The sequence below is a fragment of the Eucyclogobius newberryi genome, unplaced genomic scaffold (assembly GCF_026437365.1).
Source record: "Eucyclogobius newberryi isolate DKJ021-1_F unplaced genomic scaffold, fEucNew1.0.hap1 SCAF_3, whole genome shotgun sequence".
NCBI classification, from domain to species: domain Eukaryota; kingdom Metazoa; phylum Chordata; class Actinopteri; order Gobiiformes; family Gobiidae; genus Eucyclogobius; species Eucyclogobius newberryi.
This window is the reverse complement of record NW_027315945.1, coordinates 15,663,365-15,684,612: the sequence shown is the minus strand read 5'-3', so window position 1 is coordinate 15,684,612 and position 21,248 is coordinate 15,663,365. Positions and strand designations below refer to the sequence as shown.

The following is a 21,248-nucleotide window of genomic DNA, read 5'->3' as shown; positions in this document are numbered from 1 at the left end:
TTGGGCTGTACGGAAGTTTGGTCTCCAAAGAGAAGCAATAGAACCTGTAAAAAGTGTAAAGTCATTTTTTCCAGTTATACATTATTACTGCATGTTATAAACTCGAAGAATTACTGTGTAATAAAAAGTAACCTTGAAAAATGAATTTTATGCTAACAGCATTTTGTTATATACTGTATATTTTAGGGTGATTCGGGCAGCCCCCTGGTGTGCTATGACGAGGTGCACGGTCTGGTGTCATGGGGACAGGGCTGTGCCCTGCCAAACTATCCCGTGGTCTACGTCAAAGTGTGTGAGTTTCTGCCCTGGATCCAAGAAACACTGGAAGCCTATGCGTGAAAAATACAAACAAAATTATTACCAAAACTCTGTCCAAACTATGTGACAACAAATAAAATCACTTGATATCACTGAATATGTGTATGCATTTACATTTGGGAAAAAAAATATTATTCTTGCATTTGGGGATACAAGTATGATATGAAATAAAACGTCTGTCAATTAAAAACTATTTAGAATTAAATTATAAAAGAATATATATATATATATATATATATATATATATATATATATATATATATATATATATATATATATATATATATACATACATACATACATACATACATACAATTGACAATACAATTGAACAATACTTCATTGGCTAATACATTTGTATATTTTGTATGTACTACTTTGCAATGGGAGGTCATGAACAGACCCATGGATACTGAGCATTTATAACTATTGTGGTAAGATATGACAGAGAAAACAAGGGTTGTGGCTGTTCAATTGTTATTTAGTTTGCTTAATTATCAGTTTGTTCATGAATTTTTATCTCAGCTGATTCTGAATCAATTTCAGCCTAACAAGTCTCTCATTATTCTTGTCATTCTGAGCTGTTAATAAAGATGAGATGCCCTGCTTGGGGGCTTCACAAACTAATTCATTATGAAAACAGCTCTATATTTAGAATAGGCCACACTGATGGTGTGTTGATTACTGAACAGTTGGTGGTCTGTTTCTCCCTCGCACTTTGTCTGAGATCACAAAATTGCAGCGAAGATTTATTTCCATAGGAGTGAGTTCTCTTAAGGTGATGTTAACGCTTTCCACTCTGAGCGGAGGAGAGGTCACGAGGACATAGTTCTTGTCATCTCTCCGAAGGGACTGTTGTCCTTCTTATGGGCGGCTTTCCTCAGTTCTTGTCCTCTCTGGTGTTTAACAGGGCTGGACGGTCCGAGCCAAGCCGCTGAACCTGACAACAAAAGTGTTCAAATGTCAAATAAATGTTCAAAAGTATTTAGTATATATATAATGTCGTTTTAAGTGACTGAATTGCTCAATCAGATCTTCAGCCTAAACCTAAAAATAGCAAAATATTTGGGGATTTTAAAATAATATTCACATAAAATATTACATAATTAAAAAAAGATGAACCACAACAGCAATGGATTATTTTTGATCACCCTTTGACATAAGAAAATTGAAAATTAAACGCACCAGACCTTTTTTTCTGTGTAACAAATCCACGTAATTTTATTGTCAGTATTGAAACATTACTTACATTCAGTCTTTGGGGTTTGGTTAACGTCTGTCAGACATTCAGCACTGTCGAAATGTTGTAACAAAATTAATAATTGAACAGACATTTTCATAATATACTGTGATCTAGTGCTTGAAAGCGATTAAAAAGCTTGTCATTAGCGACGTATCACCTGTTGGAGAAGGTGTGTTGTTTCTGCAGTTTCAGACCACTGGATTTCTTCTCCTTGAGGGTACTTGAGTCACCGCTCTGGGGTCTGCATAAAACACAAGGTATGGCCAGGAATCATAAACAGAAAGAAAAAGTAACCCATTCTGTCCATAGGGTTATTCTTCTTCTACCCATTAAACACCAAATAATTGAGCAAAAACTACACTTGTCACCAAATTGAATAACATTTTCTATTACGACAGAAGAGCGCATTTCCTTATGTAAAATCCCTTCCTTGATTTAAAGAATAGTGAACATTTTATTTAATTGTATTCACATTTTTAGTCAAACAGCTAATTTCAATGTCTTTATTCTTTCTGACATAACTATACTTTGAGACTAGAAGAGTTATTCCCGTGTACATCTTTTCGTGTTGAGACTTCCAAGGCAGTTATTGCAGAAGTAGTGTTGGCCAATGCAAAATGTATAGAATCATATGCAAGTTAAATTCAGCTATATCAACTGGCTAAAATGTGTGTTTATTTTTTCCATCATACTCCCTCCTGCGTATTCATATAATAAATTATGACTGCTCATTGAAATTTCAGCTTATGTAGACAGTCACTTCCTGCGAGCGAAAACCAAGCGTACGCGGCATTTTGTTTCCGCAAATCAAGTCAATAGAATGTAATAAAGTATGGTCCAGTTATAACATGATGATACAAAACAGTTTTCAGAATTGTACGTGGCAAACGACCTTACTAACCTTTTGGTCTGGTTCGGTATCGTGGGTGCGTCATTCTTGCTTTGCGTCTGGTTGGAGCAAAGGAAACAAATGTCACTAGAACTTGCCCCCCTCACAATTGATCATAAAGGATTTTTATAGTGCCAAGTCCTGTAAATGTGTGCGCATGAAGAATTGTGAGTTTCTCTATGACTTACTGATGAGCTTGATGAGTGTTCTGTGCGGTTCTTGGAGTGTTTGTGGCCCTGGGGCGATCTGCTGCCTTTAGTGGGCAGAGGTGGGACAGGCAGAGGGTGGGACGAGGGCACCTGGTACTCCAAACTCGAGCACTGAAACGGAAGCAGCCAGAAATCTGTGTTTTAATTGAATTTAGAGACATTTAAAACAGTAAGTATACAAACAGGCATCGGATAATTATGTCAAATATAAGTAAAATAATATCAAAACTGAAAATGATTTCAGTTATGTAAAACTGTAGTAAAGACATTTGAACTGTGATCAACAAAATCAAATATTACCATATTTTAGCTAAACATTCATCTCAATTAAAAAAACAAAACAAAAACAAAAAAACAACTGAATTTTTGTGTACTAAATTGTAACAAATATATCCCACTCTAAATATGAAGGGAATTGCACCTTTATAGCGGCCATTTCTTTCACCATGACTTCGATGTCCTCGTGGTCTTCCTCCTCTGGCTCTTCTCGTGGCTCCTCTTCCTCGTGCGGAGCGTACGGCTCCACCATGATCGACTCTGTGCCTTTAATGTCACAGCGGCAGTACGGGCAGGTGTGTCCAGCCGACTTCTGCTGAGGGGTAATCAGGGGTAATTAAGTGAGACTATTTTTAGTTCTATTTGACCTTTATTAAACCAGGTTAAAACTAAGTGCGCTCTCCTGTGTAGCATTTGGATCTAAATACTAACGCTCAAATCATAAGGTCGATGTTAGGCTACAGAAAAATAACTGGAATTAAACTAAACCAAAACGATCCACTATTTAAATGAAACCCGAATCATATTTTTTCATTACAATAAATCTGAATTATACAGATAGAATAATTCAACACAGTCATATTTTATCACATTAAACTGACCACAACCACTTTCAGAAAGACAAAGCTGCTGTTCACATGATTAAATAATATGCATAAAAAAGGGGAACCAAGACAGGGACGGCCCCAGACATAATGTGATTTTTAAAATGTATTTATAGAAACTATAATAACTAAGCTGCACTGGAAATGCCTTTGACCGTTGTTATTTTATGGCATTATACAAAATAGGACACTATAAAAAAAATGCAATCATAGGAAGGGAAGCAGGGAATGTACAGTAGACAATAAACTGTTGATTTAAACAGAAGCAAATAAAGCACCATAGAAGGGCTGGGCCATATAATACAAATAGAATAAACTGGGGAAGCTCATTACATTTTCTTTCATGATATCCTACTACAGTATTTAAGCAATTGTACACTGCTTTATCAAGATATGTAAACTAATTTAGTTTTTTTTTAATTAAAAAATGCCAATTGTTTATTATTAAGCATATATATATATTTTTTTAATGTAACTTTCAATTTAATCCCAGTTTTATAGCCTCTCTCACCTCACTGTTCTCACTCGATTCCATGCTGAAGTGTTATGTGTATGTATGTTATGTAAGAAGTAAATCAGGACTAAACTCTCTTTAAATAATAAACCTCCATTTCACAATTTAGCCATTTTTCACACTGTTGATTTCTCATGGCACAATTCTTTTATGTATTTGATGGACATAGCAATTATGGTAAATTGAACGGACCAGATTCAATGTTACAAATGTTAGTTTTCAGTTTTCAAGTATTACAAATTAGCAAAGGTAAGTAAAGAATATTAAATAACAAGCTGCCAATTCACTCAGAATGTGTCATCTCTGCCCTGATTTTAGCTTCGGTTTCACATTTGCTTAATTAATTGAACAAATTTTGATTAATAGCCCAGCCCTGTATATATAAACTTAATTAAATATGCACCATGTAACTTTTCTGGGGGGGTTCTGTCACCTGCTGGTCTCCATGGAGAGGTTATTGCTGTGCCTGGAATGTTCCCCAGTATCTGTCTAGCATTTATTCTATTTCAGTTTTTTTTTTACTGCAAACACATCTTGAAACAAATGGCTAGTGTGTGCGCCTCTCCACTGATCTGGTGGATCTGGACTGATCAAAAGTAAGGTAAAAAGTCACGTACGCATGCACACTTTGTAAATCAGACCCCTGACCTGTCACTTGCGGCCTGGTTGCGCTACGTTCTTGTCTCTCCTAAACCAGAAAATGTCACACAGTACACCTTTAAATATGTTAGCCACAAGCAGAATGATGATTAATAACCATTTTACTAGTCGGGTGAAATTCCCTTCACACTCTCGCCCAGCGCTAAACCTCCCGCTGAAACGCTTCTATCCAACAATCAGACACTGGCAGCTGTGGCCTTTAGAACTAAAAATGTTTGTCGCTGGAACGATGACAGAGCTATTCCCATAATGATGTGCTGTCGTTTAAAAATGTCAGCGCCGGGGCCGCTTGGTGTGATGGGTAATTATGTGCTGGGAGGAGGGTTGTGGTGGCGCCGTGATGGAAGGAGCTCACCTGCCAGCCCGAGAGGCACGTGTGGCACAGCAGATGACCGCAGGGCTGGATCCGCGTGTCTTTGTCTCGCTCTGTACAGATCTTACACAGCTGGAACGTGCTGCCAAACTCACAGTATAACTCGTACTGCTCCTGTGAGGTGTAGAGGAACGTTAGAATAGCTCAGGGATTTTAAAATGGTAGATGATTTGGAGCTGGAGGTGTAGAGTTCAATTACTTCTGTGACTTTGACTTTGCCCTTCTGGGATGATTCACATAGACAAGTGAGGTCAGGGTTGATGTCGCGGCCGTCTGGGTATAAATAGCTGGAAATGTAAAAAGACGGCTTGTTAAATTGTTGGCAACAGTGAAATCCAACAGAAGATAAACAACAAAAAACAAAACTGTCTACATCAATGATGTTTATGTGTATTTTGTAGATTAAGCTCCTGGTTTAGTTTTAGGATGGACTGATGTATGAAGGACTGTTTGAGCCTGACACACTGTGCCCACGCCCAGATGGTAACTGCACATATGTGTGGAACACGGCTGGGGTCAGATTTCATGTTCTTGGCCAATTGGATAGTGTTGTTATAGTATGAGGTCTCAAACAGTCTGTTCAAGCGTTGACCCAGCATCTCTGAGCATATGAATCAGGTGTCTCAGTCCAGACTTTGCAGTGAGAGGCAGCTGTAGCACATAGTACTACAGTACTGCTGTGTGGTACAGTACCAAAGTACTGCAGCACGCTAAGGATGGTGGAGCTGAAAAACAGCAGGAGCACCTGTGGTGTGGCCCCCGAACGATCTGAGGCATCTGAGGAAATATATTCTCTGTTTGGTCTTTTTACAGATTAAGTCAGTGTGATTTTGTTTCCATTTTTTGGGTTTCCATGATAATTGTGAATACATCATGACACCCAAATATTTGTATGACTCCACCTGTTTTATGTCAACATTACTAATAACTGTGGGACCTGCCGATATGGATTTGGAGCTGAAAACAACATCATATGTATTTTTAAGATGTTGCCACAACCATGTCCACGCCCTGCTGGTGCAACCCCGGACGCTCTGAATTAGCAGTGTCAGCAAAATTGTATCGTCTGAATACTCGAGCTGAAAATGTTTGTTAGAAGATGAACAACAATGGTCTTTGTTTAATGTAAAAAGAAGAGCTGAACTAACGTGGCCCTCGGGCCCCCGCTGTGATTGCAGAAGAGAGTGTTTTATTTACCATGACCAACTGAACTGTGTTGTTGAGGAAAGATGCATACCAGTGAATACAATAGGGATTAACTCCTTGATGGAGCAATTTTGAGATTAAAATGTCTTGAAGGTTGAAAATTCCAGGAACAGAGCTTTGCATAGGATGATCCAGATGTTTGGTGACAATGTGAGTGTAATGGTTAATACACTGAACGTACCAGCCCTCATTGAGACCCTGGATCAGAGCCATATACAGAGGTGTGTTCTGGGGAATGGTCTGGATTATGTCACCCTCAGAGGTCACATGACCTATGGCCCACTGTCCCATTCGAGTGCAGCTCAGTCTGAAGATGTAACTGAAAGAAAAAACACAATGTTATGCATAAATTAGATGAATATTTATGCATAAATTAGATGAATATTTATGTATAAATGAATTCAATCTCCTTTTTATAAATGTCAATACTGCAACTCCGCAGTTATATCACAAATATTGCTGGTTTACTGCAATGCATGTATTGAAATTTAGCACGACGGTGTATGATGTCATTTATTTTTATGGGGTTCATACGAGGCCACTTCAAAATGAGCTCAGCAGCACTTTAACAGACCTCTGACTTTAATGATAAACCCTTCCTAAGGAAGCTTAAGTTGCTGAAAGACTGCAAATGTTTGTTACTCTGTGGATCTCATTTGCCTTTGACAGATCAATGTCACTTAATCTAACCCTGGCACTCGGGAAAGCTCCAGAGACACAGAAGTTGGAAAAACACTTGTCATTTTGATTTATGGACTGAAGTCGAGCTCACCTCCCCGGTCTGTGCAGGTGGTGCTTCAGGCGCCGCTCCACCTGGTCATAGGTGAGAAAGGCCATGTAGCCGGGATGGGTCACCGCTAAATGATTCCAGTTTCGGAGAAGCGACTTCCAGGGCTAAAAGAAGATAAAGGGTCAGAGTGAGGTCAGTTTAGATGGACTGTTTAGAGCAACATTCTCTATTTTGAGCCAAATTCTACAATCTGTGTGAACACTTTTCTGTTGCATATCAGAACTCTTCATACAGGCCTAGTTATTCACACGTATTTGTAGACTTGCTACACAATGTGGTGATAAAAATGTAGCCTTCACAGTGAAATTATATTCATCCTCCCTAGTGCGACCTGCTTTTGGGTGTTCACAGTCGGTTTGAGAATAAAACAATACAAGGCAGGTATAAGTACGTTTGACCTAACTTTAGATATTACTACTCAGTTTATAAAGTGAAATGAGATCTCTCCGAACAGAGTCATGTTCATGTTAATGAGAATCTAAGGGTAGGATATCACCATTGCCATAGTAACGGAACTTAAAGTGCGCAAAACGGAGTTAACGTTATAGTATTAAGGATTAAATTAAGATCTTGCCTTATTTCCTCTCATTTGAATATGTTGGTGAAGTTTATAATTCTACTTCCTGGTTGGTTGTCAAGGTAAATTGTAAACAAGGCTCTAAGCACGTCATATTTGCACAGTAGTTATGATTTACATGAAAAATACATGGCATCACTTTTATTTTTATAAATTAATGTTTCATTTAAACTGGTTTGTCCCTGAATTTTGAATTGTCATTTTAAAACACGGCGGCGCTACTTCCTGTAGTTTTCAACCATTTTATTCAACAAACACTTGACAAAATGGCATTTGACTGGTGTAGAAACTATGTCAAAGTAATAATGATAGAAACGTAGAGAGCAGTCTTACACACTTTAAGCAGAAAGAGAAAGACTTGACCTTTCTCCAATTCTTATCAACGTCTTACGTTGTGAGGAACAAACTAGTCTTGAAGGTCATAAATAACTAAAATATGACATACAATGATTTAAACATTAATAAAACATATAACTTTTAAGTTACATTTACTCTTTAGAAACCAGCTAAATCCTGAAGTATACATAATGTAATATTTGACTATTGAATATAGGTCGTCATAAGCTTTAATGTGATGAATTGAACACAATGTTGCTTCAAATGTCTCAATTTACAAAACAATCTATTAATCTAACATTTAAAATAACGGCTCCACCATCGCTGTGTGAGTGTGTAATGTTAAGACTTCATTCTCTGCGAAGTTGGACTAAAGAATTTACACTATACAGTATATTTACAGTATATTTTGTGATTTAAATCAAACTGAATATTGTGTTTACCATTGACTACTCGAGGTGTGCACAGTGGAAAGCGCTGGTGGTTCATGAAAAAGCATGACAAAGGCTTGGAACAGTCTAGAAAGGTCACTTACCTGAAATAACCTGGTGAAAATGTCAAACTCAAACACTGATATGTGGTCATTACACGTCAGATCAATGGTAGATTTCAGAGCCATGGCCTCCATCCCTTCTTCAAACGCATGTACACTTTGCAGCTTCTCTTTAAAACTTTTCCACTGCACGATACATCTGTGGGGAAAGGTTCTGACGTTACGATGGAAACATGGCGGACTTTGACGTTACAAGTGCCCACACCACACACTGACTTGTGCCTGAACGACCGCCTCCAGAACTCTAGGGCCTTGGACTTGGTCACATTGTAGGCGTCGCCATGGAAACTTCCACCGGGAAACAGGGCCTTTATTTCCCAGAGCATGTGACTGAAGAGCAGGGACAGCTTTGTGAGGTTTCTCCTGAAATACAAGACAGAATAAAGTATGTTCTTTGGAGTATTTGGTATTTAGTCAATTGTTTTGTGAATAAACATGCTCACATTACAGGATTTTTTTTATTGTGTCCTCTGCATTTGACTCATCTTAAAAACATGGCGGTATTACCCGGTAGTATTTCATAAAGTAAATAAAACACAATTTCACTGACACTGAGTCACTTTGCTATTCATTACAACACTATTATCTGGACATGAATACACTTTTACTGGTGGTGTTAAAAACATGGCATCTGGTGTGAGGAGATGTGAGTACGACATGTTCCCACATTTGAGACAAGGAGTCACTGTATGACATTACCTTTACTAACTTTCTTTTTTTCTTTCAATTAAATTTGCCTTTATTGGTCAAAAATACTAGGAAAAACATGCATTCTATGAGCAGCTCGCCTCTCCACAGATGTGACCTGTAATTTGGCATAGTTGTGGCAAAGCAATAACCAGACAATCAATCAGAAAAGTTACTTCTTCTTCTACTTTTGTGTTTTATGGCCGTTGGTATCCAAGTGTTACATTACCGCCACCTACTGTAGTTGTACGTCATCAAAGTGTGTTTTACAATACACCAAAAAATAAAATAGAAAATGAGGCTTGACACAAAGTACACAATGGTACATCTTTAATCCATTACTACACAAAAACTATATATATAGTAAACCAAAGAGTTGTAATCTATTTATAATGATTACAACACTTTGGTTTGCTATATAAGTAGTCTAAGTATAATTCTAAATATAATTCTGGTAAATTCAACTATTTAACCTGATGTGCTCATAATAAAGAAAGAAATATCCAACACTTGGAGAATTTATAATTTGGCTTGTGCCGAGGAAAGTTTTTTGTGTTTAATAGTAAGAACGTGAATATGATATAAAAGTGATGTGAAGTATGGAGTAATATTAAATATGAATCAGTCCAATCGCATATATAAAAAGGACACTTTCATGCAATATCAAACTGAGGAAATAGGATGAAATGGACGTGTTGCTTATGGAGTGTTCTTAAAACCAGTTTAAAGACACAGTAGTGCAGATTATATAATATAAGAATCTGTAATTGGGACGTTTGAATTTATTTTAAGTTATTGTAATTTATTGTAACTTCCTCCCACTTCCTTTCCGGACATACAAGGACCGAGAGAGAAAACAGTACCAGAACATATAACAAGTTTTTGTGTTTTTTTTAGTGAGATAGTTTCTGAGGAAAATATTTATCATCAGTCCAGCTGCAACGTGTGAAGGAAAATGTCAAAATAAAAGTTGAAAATGACAGAAAGTAGAGATGAGGTCTAAAACAGTCTGTGCCATCAATAAATGTCCTTCCAAACATTAGTGCAATGGACACACTTTTCTGCCCTTGTTTACAGCATTGTTGCAAGTTATCAGTTTTGGAATTACTTATGTCACATTGTCCAACCAGGAAGTACAATTATATACATCACTAAAATTGAAAAAAAAGAATAAAAAGAATGAATAAAATGGTCAAAGTAGGGAAATAAAGGCAAAATCTTGAATATAATCTCTTTGTTATAGTGAAACGTGACATAAATGTATATTTAGTCTCGGTTGTAATTGTTGTTCTCTCCCCCATATTGTCCAAATAAATGAATTCAGATTTTTCTTTTTTTTTAATATGCTCTAATTTTACTATAAACCGCTTTAACTCCTCCATCGAGCATTCAATGAGCTGAAAATTGATTAACAGTCACTTGTCACGACCTTTTATCAGACATGTTCCACACACGCCCAGTCGCCCACACACGCACACACGCGCACTTACAGCCGTCCATCTCACAAACAGGATGCTGTGCGCTGCAGCTTGTCAATGAACACCACAAAACACCCAATAACAATATAGGACTGGTGCTCCCGAGTGCACCAGTCCTATATCAGTGCAGTGTGTGTGTGTGTGTGTGTGTGTGTGTGTGTGTGTGTGTGTGTGTTTGTGTGTGTGTGTGTGTGTGTGTGTGTGTGTTTGTGTGTTTGTGTGTGTGTGTGTGTGTTTGTGTGTGTGTGTGTGTGTGTGTGTGTGTGTGTGTTTGTGTGTTTGTGTGTGTGTGTGTGTGTGTGTTTGTGTGTGTGTGTGTGTGTGTGTGTTTGTGTGTGTGTGTGTGTGTGTGTGTTTGTGTGTGTGTGTGTGTGTGTGTGTTTGTGTGTGTGTGTGTGTGTGTGTGTGTGTATGTTTGTGTGTGTGTGTGTGTGTGTGTTTGTGTGTGTGTGTGTGTGTTTGTGTGTTTGTGTGTGTGTGTGTTTGTGTGTGTGTGTGTGTTTGTGTGTGTGTGTGTGTGTTTGTGTGTTTGTGTGTGTGTGTGTGTGTGTGTGTGTTTGTGTGTGTGTGTGTGTGTGTGTTTGTGTGTGTGTGTGTGTGTGTGTTTGTGTGTGTGTGTGTGTGTGTGTGTGTGTGTTTGTGTGTGTGTGTGTGTGTTTGTGTGTTTGTGTGTGTGTGTGTGTGTGTGTGTTTGTGTGTGTGTGTGTGTGTGTGTTTGTGTGTGTGTGTGTGTGTGTGTGTGTGTTTGTGTGTGTGTGTGTGTGTGTGTTTGTGTGTGTGTGTGTTTGTGTGTTTGTGTGTGTGTGTGTGTGTGTGTGTTTGTGTGTGTGTGTGTGTGTGTGTTTGTGTGTGTGTGTGTGTTTGTGTGTGTGTGTGTGTGTTTGTGTGTTTGTGTGTGTGTGTGTGTGTGTGTGTGTTTGTGTGTGTGTGTGTGTGTGTGTTTGTGTGTGTGTGTGTGTGTGTGTTTGTGTGTGTGTGTGTGTGTGTTTGTTTGTGTGTGTGTGTGTGTGTGTGTTTGTGTGTGTGTGTGTGTGTGTGTGTGTGTTTGTGTGTGTGTGTGTGTGTGTGTGTTTGTGTGTGTGTGTGTGTGTGTTTGTGTTAACAAATGTGTGTAATCGCCAATACAATTTCCCATAGTTTAATAAAAAAAAAAACTTGTAAGCATTAGTTCAACATTACATGACAATCTGATCAGTTAAAGTGGATGATGAACAGTGCATCTTGATAAAGAGCCCAACTCTCCATGATAATGCCAAAGGTGCAGTGATAATGCGTGTACGATAGGGCTGTCACTGACAATTATTTTAGAAGTCGACTAGTCAAACCATGTGCAATACCATCATATTCATGTGCAATTACTGTCGTACTCACATGCAATAATGTCACATTCATGTGCATATAACTGATGTAAATAGAGTGTTTATTTTACCATTATCAGTAGTATTATTTTGTCTTACGCCAGCTGTTTTTATGTTTTTATTTTTCCCCTCCATTCCTTAGATGAGAGGTTTTGTCTATAGGAGTTTTTGTTTATAAGAGTTCTACTGTTAAGAGTGTTTTTTAAACTTCCTATAAGTTATCTGTCCTTTTCCTCTGCGTTGCAACAATGAAATTTCCCCATGTGTGGACAATAAAGGATTATCTTATCTTATTTTAAAGGATTATATCTATTGTTCATTGAGACTTTTTCAATACATTATCAGTCAAATAAAGGTTTAAATATGGTGACTAAAGGCTTCTAGTTGCAGCATATTTATGAATATAGTGTATTATTGACAAAAAAATGAACTAGTTCATACTTTTTTTTAAACGTTGATTCAATAATGTTCCAGTCTTTATTGTAAAAAAGTAATTTTGTATAATCCAGATAACAATTCTGAAAGTCAATTTCAATACTAGGAATATACTCAATTTTTGATAACTATTTCAATACCAAAGTAAAAGTTAAAAACATTATTAAACATTGTGGTCTTATTATAGTTTAGCTTAAGCTCAAAGTCTTTCGCAAACTGTTCACAAAAGGTCACATTTTAGTATTGATACCTGTTCAAATAATATCTAATTCCAATACTAGATTTACTATCAATTAGTATCTGAGTTTCCACAACCCTTCTAGATTATGATGGTTAAAATACAATGATTTTTTTTAAAGTCGACTAGACACAATTAATCGTTGCAGCTTTTAGTTTGCTGTAATATTTGCATCGTTGGACGCTCTTGGAAATTCTACAATATATGTAATGTTAAGTGTCAATCAATATATAAACTTCAGGTTTTGTAGTTTCCTTCTGCACCAAACACTTCACACTTGGGCCAGTATTTACCACTAATGTATGAACTAAAATCTGTAGAGTCAACACAGTATATTCATGCAAACCTTTATTACATCAACATTATGATTTAAAGTTAAGATGTGGGTTCAAATAAGTTAAGGCTAACGTTAGGCCAATTGTAACTATGGTTAAGGTCAGGATCAGGCTCCAGGAAATGTAAAGGTTTCACTAAACAATGACGAATACAAAAGCTAAACCTGGATTCGAACAGGACTAAACAAGGGCTAAAACAGGATCAAATCAAGTCTACATCAGAACTAAAATGGGCTCAGTGTGTTTGTAGTCTAAGCCAATGTAGTGTCCCCAAAAAACATAACCCAACGTTTGTGAGTCTCTGTGAGTATGTTCGGTTTTCAGAAAAGCCCAAAAAATATAGAACATCAGTGTATCACAGAAAGTGCTGTAAAACCACTCAATTTCTTGTCAGTTGTTTACAGTTTTTACATTACCCAAGTAAAAGTAAAAGTGTGCTCCAGCTTGAGAAACAGTCAAGTAGAGGAGGAAGTGTGCTTAGCAGAAGGTAGTAAGACAGAGACAGACTGTACTACTACTAAAAATAGATACAACATCTCACACATTTTATGGAAAGTAGTTCAGCTAAATATGGAACTGATTCGTTATATTATTATTTTTTATTTTAGTCATGTTTAATAAAAAAACATTTCAGAAACGGGTAATGTGACGTTAACCGTTTCTGAATCATTTGGCTGACCAAGCAGAACTTATTTACGGGTACAATTCTGACAAAGGTCCCACTGAGGCTGTCTGGTTGACCAAAAAAACATTTATCATACCAAAAAAACGGAAATAGTAACCAAAATAACAATGCCAGACGCAATCAAATGCAGAAGTTGGGTGAATTTACTGTAATATGATCAGAAAAGCTTGCGAAATCACTGTCTGAATCAAACTGTGAATCAGAATCAGAACAAGTTTTATTGTCAATGAATAAAACTCACAAACTAGGAATTTGCTTTGGTGACAGGTAAATAAAACAAAAATAAAAAAAAAACTATGACAAAATAAGGCATGCATAGAAAATACAGCACTGGCAAAAAAAAGAAATAAAGAAATAGCCTTTGTGAGAAATGGCCTGCTCGAACTTTAGGCTAAACATGTGGGAATTGTGTTGCAAATTCTTATCATACCAAACACATTTCTGTAAAATATAGTACTATAGTAAGTAATAGTATGAGAAAAGCTGTAATACGTGTATTTGCCATGCCCTTTTTGGTAGCAAGTTGTTTTTCTTTTGCTCATTGGCTTTATTATGAGAGTCAGAGCAGCAAAGACATTCAGCAAATTTTTGGAGCCGAGAATCGATCTCTTGGCACTGACGCCGGCCACACGGAGTATTTGTACTGCAGTTTAGACCACTCGACTACTGGGCAGCGCTGTTGTTGTGGTTTTTATTGCTATTGAGCAGTAAATCTCTTTTCATAACTAATTCATGGTTGTGACTTTCATATGCTTTTCTATAATAACACACAATCTTTTTGATTTGAAAGCACGTATTTAGTGGCAGAATACCTAGATTTGTCTACTGAATGAATGCTAGTGAGAATAATCTGAGAAAGCTGCAATATATACTACAGTGCCATTAGTATTTTGAGCAGTAGTTACAGTTCTTCTTAATAACTCATTTTTAATTAATTTATTAATTTATTAATCTATTCATTTGGAGGTCCACAACACATATTATTACTAATTACTCAGTAACATATTTTACTATTGTACTAATGACGGCAAAAAACAGTTAAAACGATGTTGGCACATTTGGTTTAAAATATTACAAATGTAACCACAGGAAAATATCCCCTATTTCTCTCCAAACTGGGACACGTTTGGGTGTTGTGGCTTTTGCCAAGTTTCTGCATTAGCATGATAAAAGACTCTTTGAGAAAAACGTTGCGATTAGTATTCTGTACTGCAGGCTGAGGAAACCGACCCCGAATCTAAACAGAAAAGTCATTGCAAAACAGTATTTTTTCCAAACTGCACACCAAACACTGAGGCACCGAGGCACATGGAAACACCACCTCAGTCTGTTCTTAGTGAAACGACCACAACGTTTGCCCTGGCATTGGTCTGGTTGCTAAGCAGATCAGAACGTAAATGGAGAGCGTAGAGGTTTTTCCCGATTTTCTTTGTTTATGATACAAATTTCATGGTGTAATAATGTAAAAATTAGCATTCACCGTGCAATAATTACGGACGAAAATTCAAAATTCAATGCCATTTGAAACGTATAATACAGACTATTCAGCTTATTGAACTGTGTGGCTTTTCTCATTTCGGAGTCATTAAATTAAATTAAATGCCATCAGAAGATTAGCTCAACTTTCTCTCTTTCTCTACAGCACAGAGAATTTTTAAAAGAACACTTATTCTTCTTACAGCTTCTACACATTAAACTTATTTTAACTGACCGTCAGAAAGTCAAAATAAACCTGAACGTGTCCTGTGGTGTGACGATACTTTTAACTCATACCGTTACAAACTCATACCCTTACAAAGTATAAATAATTGACTATACGTACGTTCAGAAGGTACAACATACAATATTTGGGCCCAAAAAAAAAATCAAAAACATCCAATACTACAATGGGTTGAATGTAATGAATTGCTTGAATTGCCTACTACAAAGTTTTAACTGTTATGGTGTACAAATGATATTTTTGCTTTTTATTTTATTTGACAGGACAGAATATGCCAGCCTGTCACAACAGCACGATATTATGCTTTATAAAATATTACAGCAAATGACAATATTGAAACTATGTATTTGGGCCTCAAAACCCGCATGGACACAACCTTAGGAGCAGGGAAGAAGGCCATCACAAATAAAAGGTTGACACAAACTGAACCAACAGTGACTGGACTGGATTAAATAACCACTGAAAAATGGAAATGTAAAAAAAAATGAGCTCAATTTGAAAAAGGACTTATTTATCAGACGTTGGCCAAATTTTCTTTTTGGATGTCTTGAACTATTCTTACCTATAGTTACAATTCTAAAATGCAAAAACTGACAAACAAACAGATATACATCAGACAATAGCAGGAGCAAAAAGGGCCATATATACCAACAAAAACAACCAACCAAGGATGCTGAGACAAATGTCGTAATCAATGTTTTTAATCCAGGGGCATGTTGCTGACCTGGCTGTATGCATGCAAGATTAAGGGCATTACTTACTCAAATGTTTGTCTAAATGTATCTTCTTCCACACTAAAGCCTCTGCCAGTTAAGTTTGCGACAGAACAATGCACTTTTATTATTGAATACAGAATACACTGAATATCATGTAACAAGTTGTGCGGCGTGTTTTTGATTCGAGACCCAGTCAGGGCGACACATTCTGAATAGCAGAATGTTCTTGACTAATGTAAGTGGTTATTTCCCCAACTGAGGTCTTTGCAGTCAATTTGAAAGTTCTTGATTTTAGTTTTATTGTTGTCATCGTTGTTGCTATTATTAATAATGACGCAAGGGCTAATGATGATGGTAATGGTAGTGGTGGTGATAATGATCCTGTCGTTGCTGCTGCTGTTATTGCTGCTGCTATTTATAATTATTGTATTGTATATTATTACAATTAAATACAACAAACTTTTTTTTTTTCATTTCTATTTTTTTGCAATGCAATTATATTCATTTTTTTAATTCACTTTTTTTAAACTTTATTTTCGTTGTTGCTATTGTCATTATTATCATCATGATTATTATTATTATCTTATTATTATTTGTTTTTATCTTGCTTCGTCATCTCAAACTCCTCCTACTCTAATATACTATAATTATTTATTCAGTACACAATATAAAACTTTTCAACTGTAGAAAACAAAATACAAATAAGAACTGAATAAAAATGGAATAAAAAAGTTAACAAATTTAAATCCACAATTTGTTTCCAATGTAAAAATCCAATCCATTGAGATGTTATTACTTTAGTGGGAATGTTCCACGCTATGGCATTAAACATACTATCAGGCATTTATTTAATTACAAGTGATATTATTGCTAAAAACTAACCAGAAAAACATGACTTCTTACTGTGAGCAGGCTCGCCTCTACACAGATCTCACCAGTAACTTCACCCGCCTGCCTCCATAAAGATAGAGTGTGGAACATTTCAGATAAAGCAATAACACCTCCACAGAGACAAAAAACAGAGCCTCCATAATGCAAAGTTACAGAGAACGTGTGTAGATTTGAGATGTGATTAAACTGTAAGGCTTTGTCCAGAGCAGGAGCATTAACACTGAAATATGAACAGCTAAACTAATACGCATTTTGGAAAGGTCCAGTCTACAAGAGCAACTAGATTTTCTATAAAGACAGCTCAATTTGTTCTTTGGGGATGACATTCTATTATCATACTAATTGCAGCCTTTGCTCATCGATTGTGCAGCCTTAACCTGCAGTGAAAACACAAACAAAAACAGTTCTTTTCCCATGGAGCTACGTGAAGGCCCAATCCTGCTGTTTGTCTGTCCTATCTCCAAAGCGCTTACTTTCACACGCTCCTATCTGTCGTTTTTTTCCTCATTTCTCAGGATGTGTGTTGAGAACAGAGACTCAGAAACAGTTTAATACTAGATGTTTTGATTGCGGCACCGCTCGGACAAACCAGAACAAGCTTGTGCGTAAGGTTTGAGACAGTTGTCTTTAGAAGCTGAGGCAGATTAAAGTCCAAAGTGAAAGTGAAGGCTGTGTTAAAGCAATTGTACGATTATGTGACAATCTGTTACCTGCAACTTGAGCTTTCTTCAAATATCTTCTCCTTCCCCTCTTTGAAAAGCAGCAATGCCTTTTCAGTCTTATCCAGCAGATTCCTCACGTGAATTCGTAAGTACCTGGCCTCATCTCCTTTGGGTGTCTGACCCGCTGTCGCCCTGGGGTCCTGGTATGGCTCCCACACTTGTAGAAGCATGGCGGTGGTCTCAGTCACCAGGTCAGGCAGGTAAGGAGGGCTGTTTTTTAGCCCCAAACGTGGGTCCGTGCACAGCTCAAAAAGCCTCTCCAACTTTTTCAAAGCCTTCTCCACCAAACGTGTGTCGGTATTAGTCAGCAGCTGAGAGTTTTTGGCTGGTTCTGAAATTGCAGCAGCCATTGATGTGCAAAAAAAGTGAGCTACAATGTGGAAAATTAAAAAAAAACAAAAGCTACATTTGCAATTCTGTTAAGTCCAGGTGTCTTTTAGCAGGTAGCAAGTTTTCATCTTCAAACCTTCCATCTGCTAGTGCAATTCAACTATATTCCCTGGGCTGTTGCTGTATAACAAAAAAATAAACACTTAGAGAGCAACATAGCCAAAATACTTTCAATATCATTCATCTCTGAAAATGGCAAAAGCAACAAAAAAAGCCCAGCGCTTCTCTTACCATGTGTTGGTGTGGGCCACTCACACTTGCTTTCAGGTCAGGGGCGGAAAACTTGCACTTGTGCTGCTGCTTCTTGGTGTATTTAGATGTACTGTCACCTCAGCCTTTGATTGGTTTCCTGTTGAAGAGCCAGATAAACGGGTTTTGTTCTCTGTGTGCACAAGGAGCCCAGCAGCAGAGCCCGGCTGTGGGAGGGTGTTGAGACAGAGGGTGGGACATGAAACACAAGATACCGTATGAGAGCCACTGAACAGTCATGTGCGACACTTCCAGAATGTGTGTGTGTTCAGCCGAGCGTAACAGCTGATGGTTTTGCATTGTCTCAAAATGCAATGCCGGAAAATGGTGTAGTCTTAGTAATAGTACTTGGAATTTTCTATAGTCCTAAATCTAAATATAATAAATGCAAAATCCTCATAATAATAATAATAATAATAATCATTTTGGACATTTAGAACAGTTTTGCCATTAACAGTTTTAGCAATAAACATAAAATATAAATGCTACATGGTAGAAGTGAGTTGAATAGCCAAAAATTAGAGTAAATGAGAGTGAAGTTACTTAAAAAAATATTACTCAAGTAGTACAAAGTAGTAGTCCAAGAAGTTACTAAAAAAAGGAAAATACTGCTCAAGGACTTAAAGAAGACATAATATTGTACTTTTCTTCATGTACTTAGTATCTAACTATAACAGAAGTAGATCATTGTGTTCACTTTAAACCGCAACATTGAGCTAGAATGGCTAAGTAATAGAAACATGTCCATTTACTTCCTGTTCAAAACTGTAGAACTGATAAGCTCCGCCTCTTCACAGACATTTCACCGTAACAAGCAGCAGATTTTAACTTTTAGGTTTTTATGTTGAAAAGTGGCTATGTGACATTTTATAACTCTACATGTATCACTCAGAGTCTTCATTTTAAAAATAATAACAAGTGAGTACAGGGATGTGGGCGGGGATAGGGGTTAGGTAAAATGACCTCGAGCCTCGTTCATAGAGAATACAGTATCCAGTATCAGTACAGTAAACATGCACGAGTCACTCAATATACAACTTTGACAACACTAATGATGATTACTGTGACAAGGGTAAAAGCTCAAAAAGTGGATTTTGTATAATATGTTTCCTTTAATTTTTGATTTATGATTTGAAACACGAAATGTTACACAATGAGCCAAATCTGTTATATTCAAAGATACAAAAAATAGAAAAAATAAATCATAAAATGTTCTTATCATTGATTTGGTCAACATTAAGCTTTTTTAGACTTGCTCACAGTGGGAGGAGGAACCAACACTTTCACATTACTCAAGTAGGAGTATGATGTGAGAAAACTACTCAGAGAAGAGTCAGAGAAGTAGCCAACACTTTTATGAAAAGGTTACTCAAGCAGGCTAAATTTAACTGAGTAGCCCACTATTGCTCAGTTTCTATAGGTCAATGATCTTCGATATAGATGAGGGAAGCTAAAATAAAAAATATGTAAATACAGATTCTGGTTTTAAAGTGAGTTCTGCAGTTGAGTCACGAATAGAAACAATTAGGTTAAAAATGTGTCACTTTACTTTGGTTATTTCATGGCAAAGTACAATCTAATCATATGAAAATCACAGGACATAATCACATTCTTGAACAAGCATAATTAAATTAGATTATGCAGGCAACAAATAAGTACTTCCTTAAATACATTTTAATTATATATGTATTTAATGCCAGTGTCAGACCGAAGGAAACACAACAAAAGATGAGTTGTTGATAAGAACTATTGTAATAATTGAATAAATACAAATAAATAAAGTTTTAATTTAGAATTAGGCTAATTGTTTTTGTATGATATATTTGTTCATGAACAGTGTGTGATTTCCCTCAGGTTTAGCGTCAGGAGGTGGTGTGTCGCCTGATTCTGTGGCGTCACATTAATCTCAATAACCTGGTCATTTGGCACTAAAATGTAAGTTCTAATACTGTCACATGATCACTGTTCATCTCGACTGGATCTCTGGAGCTCAGAAACATCATTAGGTAACACTATGAACATTCATAACTGTGTTCCTTTAAATATTCAATGATGAAACATTCAATATATTTTAGCTGTTTTCTGTCAAATTTCATGACACACAATTGGCTGTTCTTGTCCCTTCATGTTGGGACATCAACATTTTTGTTATAGAATTGCTATATGTAGCAGCAGAACACTGACCTCTTCTGGTGGGTTTGAGTCATTACTAGTTCATAATAGTGCCAGGATAGATGGCTGCAGAATGTGGCTCATGATTCACTTCCATTAGGCTCTTATTGTGAGCGTGACTGCATAAAATACTTTATTCTCTATAGACTAAATACTGTGAAATTAAGAACTTTATTGTCTGGACTAAGTTAGTCAACAGCACACTCTTGATCTGTTTGCCTATTTTATATTCCCGCTTCTCATCTTACTGTCTACTGTCACGTCTCAGTTTATATTCACACAATAAAATCATCCAGGTCCAATACTAGGCATTTCACATTTGCTTAAGGTTAAACATATGTATTTTCTCTACAAAATAATTATTTGATTGAATTAAATTTTTAAACTTTTTACAAAACCTATTAACATTAAATTAACATTCATAATGTTGTATCTGTACTTGAAAATAAATGATGAGCTGTTTCCTGAGATAACCAGCTTTAAAAATATATACAACAAAATATGTAAAATTATTTATTTTAGAATAAAAACATTATTATATAATATTATATATATATAGTATTTTTCAAACAAGACTTATTCGCTTTAAAACCAGAACAAGCTGGAGCGAGAGCGGCAGAAAC

The 21,248-nt window shown here is 36.6% G+C and overlaps 2 protein-coding genes across 2 annotated transcripts in view; one reads left to right on the top strand and one right to left on the bottom strand.

Annotated features, from left to right (window-relative positions):
* Positions 1-415, top strand: part of LOC140373623 (trypsin-like) — a 5,127-nt gene extending 4,712 nt beyond the window's left edge. Inside the window, exon 6 of the mRNA XM_072460218.1 lies at positions 187-415. Within this exon, the coding sequence (XP_072316319.1) occupies positions 187-339 (153 nt within the window). The 3' untranslated portion in view covers positions 340-415. The remainder of the gene's footprint in view (positions 1-186) is intronic.
* A 280-nt stretch (positions 416-695) lies between these two features.
* Positions 696-18,586, bottom strand: cblc (Cbl proto-oncogene C, E3 ubiquitin protein ligase). The gene is made up of 14 exons (XM_072460212.1): positions 18,436-18,586; positions 17,803-18,324; positions 8,766-8,912; positions 8,532-8,688; positions 7,066-7,187; positions 6,475-6,612; positions 5,287-5,374; positions 5,070-5,201; positions 3,081-3,251; positions 2,639-2,770; positions 2,463-2,509; positions 1,719-1,802; positions 1,568-1,611; positions 696-1,258 (listed from the first exon to the last, which is right to left on the bottom strand). Exons 2-14 carry the CDS (start codon positions 18,162-18,164, stop codon positions 1,134-1,136), a joined length of 1,749 nt encoding a protein of 582 aa, XP_072316313.1. The 5' UTR covers positions 18,165-18,324; positions 18,436-18,586; the 3' UTR covers positions 696-1,133.
* Between the last annotated feature and the right edge of the window lie 2,662 nt (positions 18,587-21,248).

Bases quoted from the DNA above. Each gene is read 5' to 3' on its own strand.
- cblc (XM_072460212.1), bottom strand. From the start codon at position 18,164: ATGGCTGCTGCAATTTCAGAACCAGCCAAAAACTCTCAGCTGCTGACT. The intron at 6,613-7,065 runs GTGAGCTCGACT...TTTTTCTTTCAG, and splicing joins CACCTGCACAGACCGGGGAG to TTACATCTTCAGACTGAGCT. The intron at 2,771-3,080 runs GTGCAATTCCCT...CTTCCGTTTCAG, and splicing joins AAGAAATGGCCGCTATAAAG to TGCTCGAGTTTGGAGTACCA.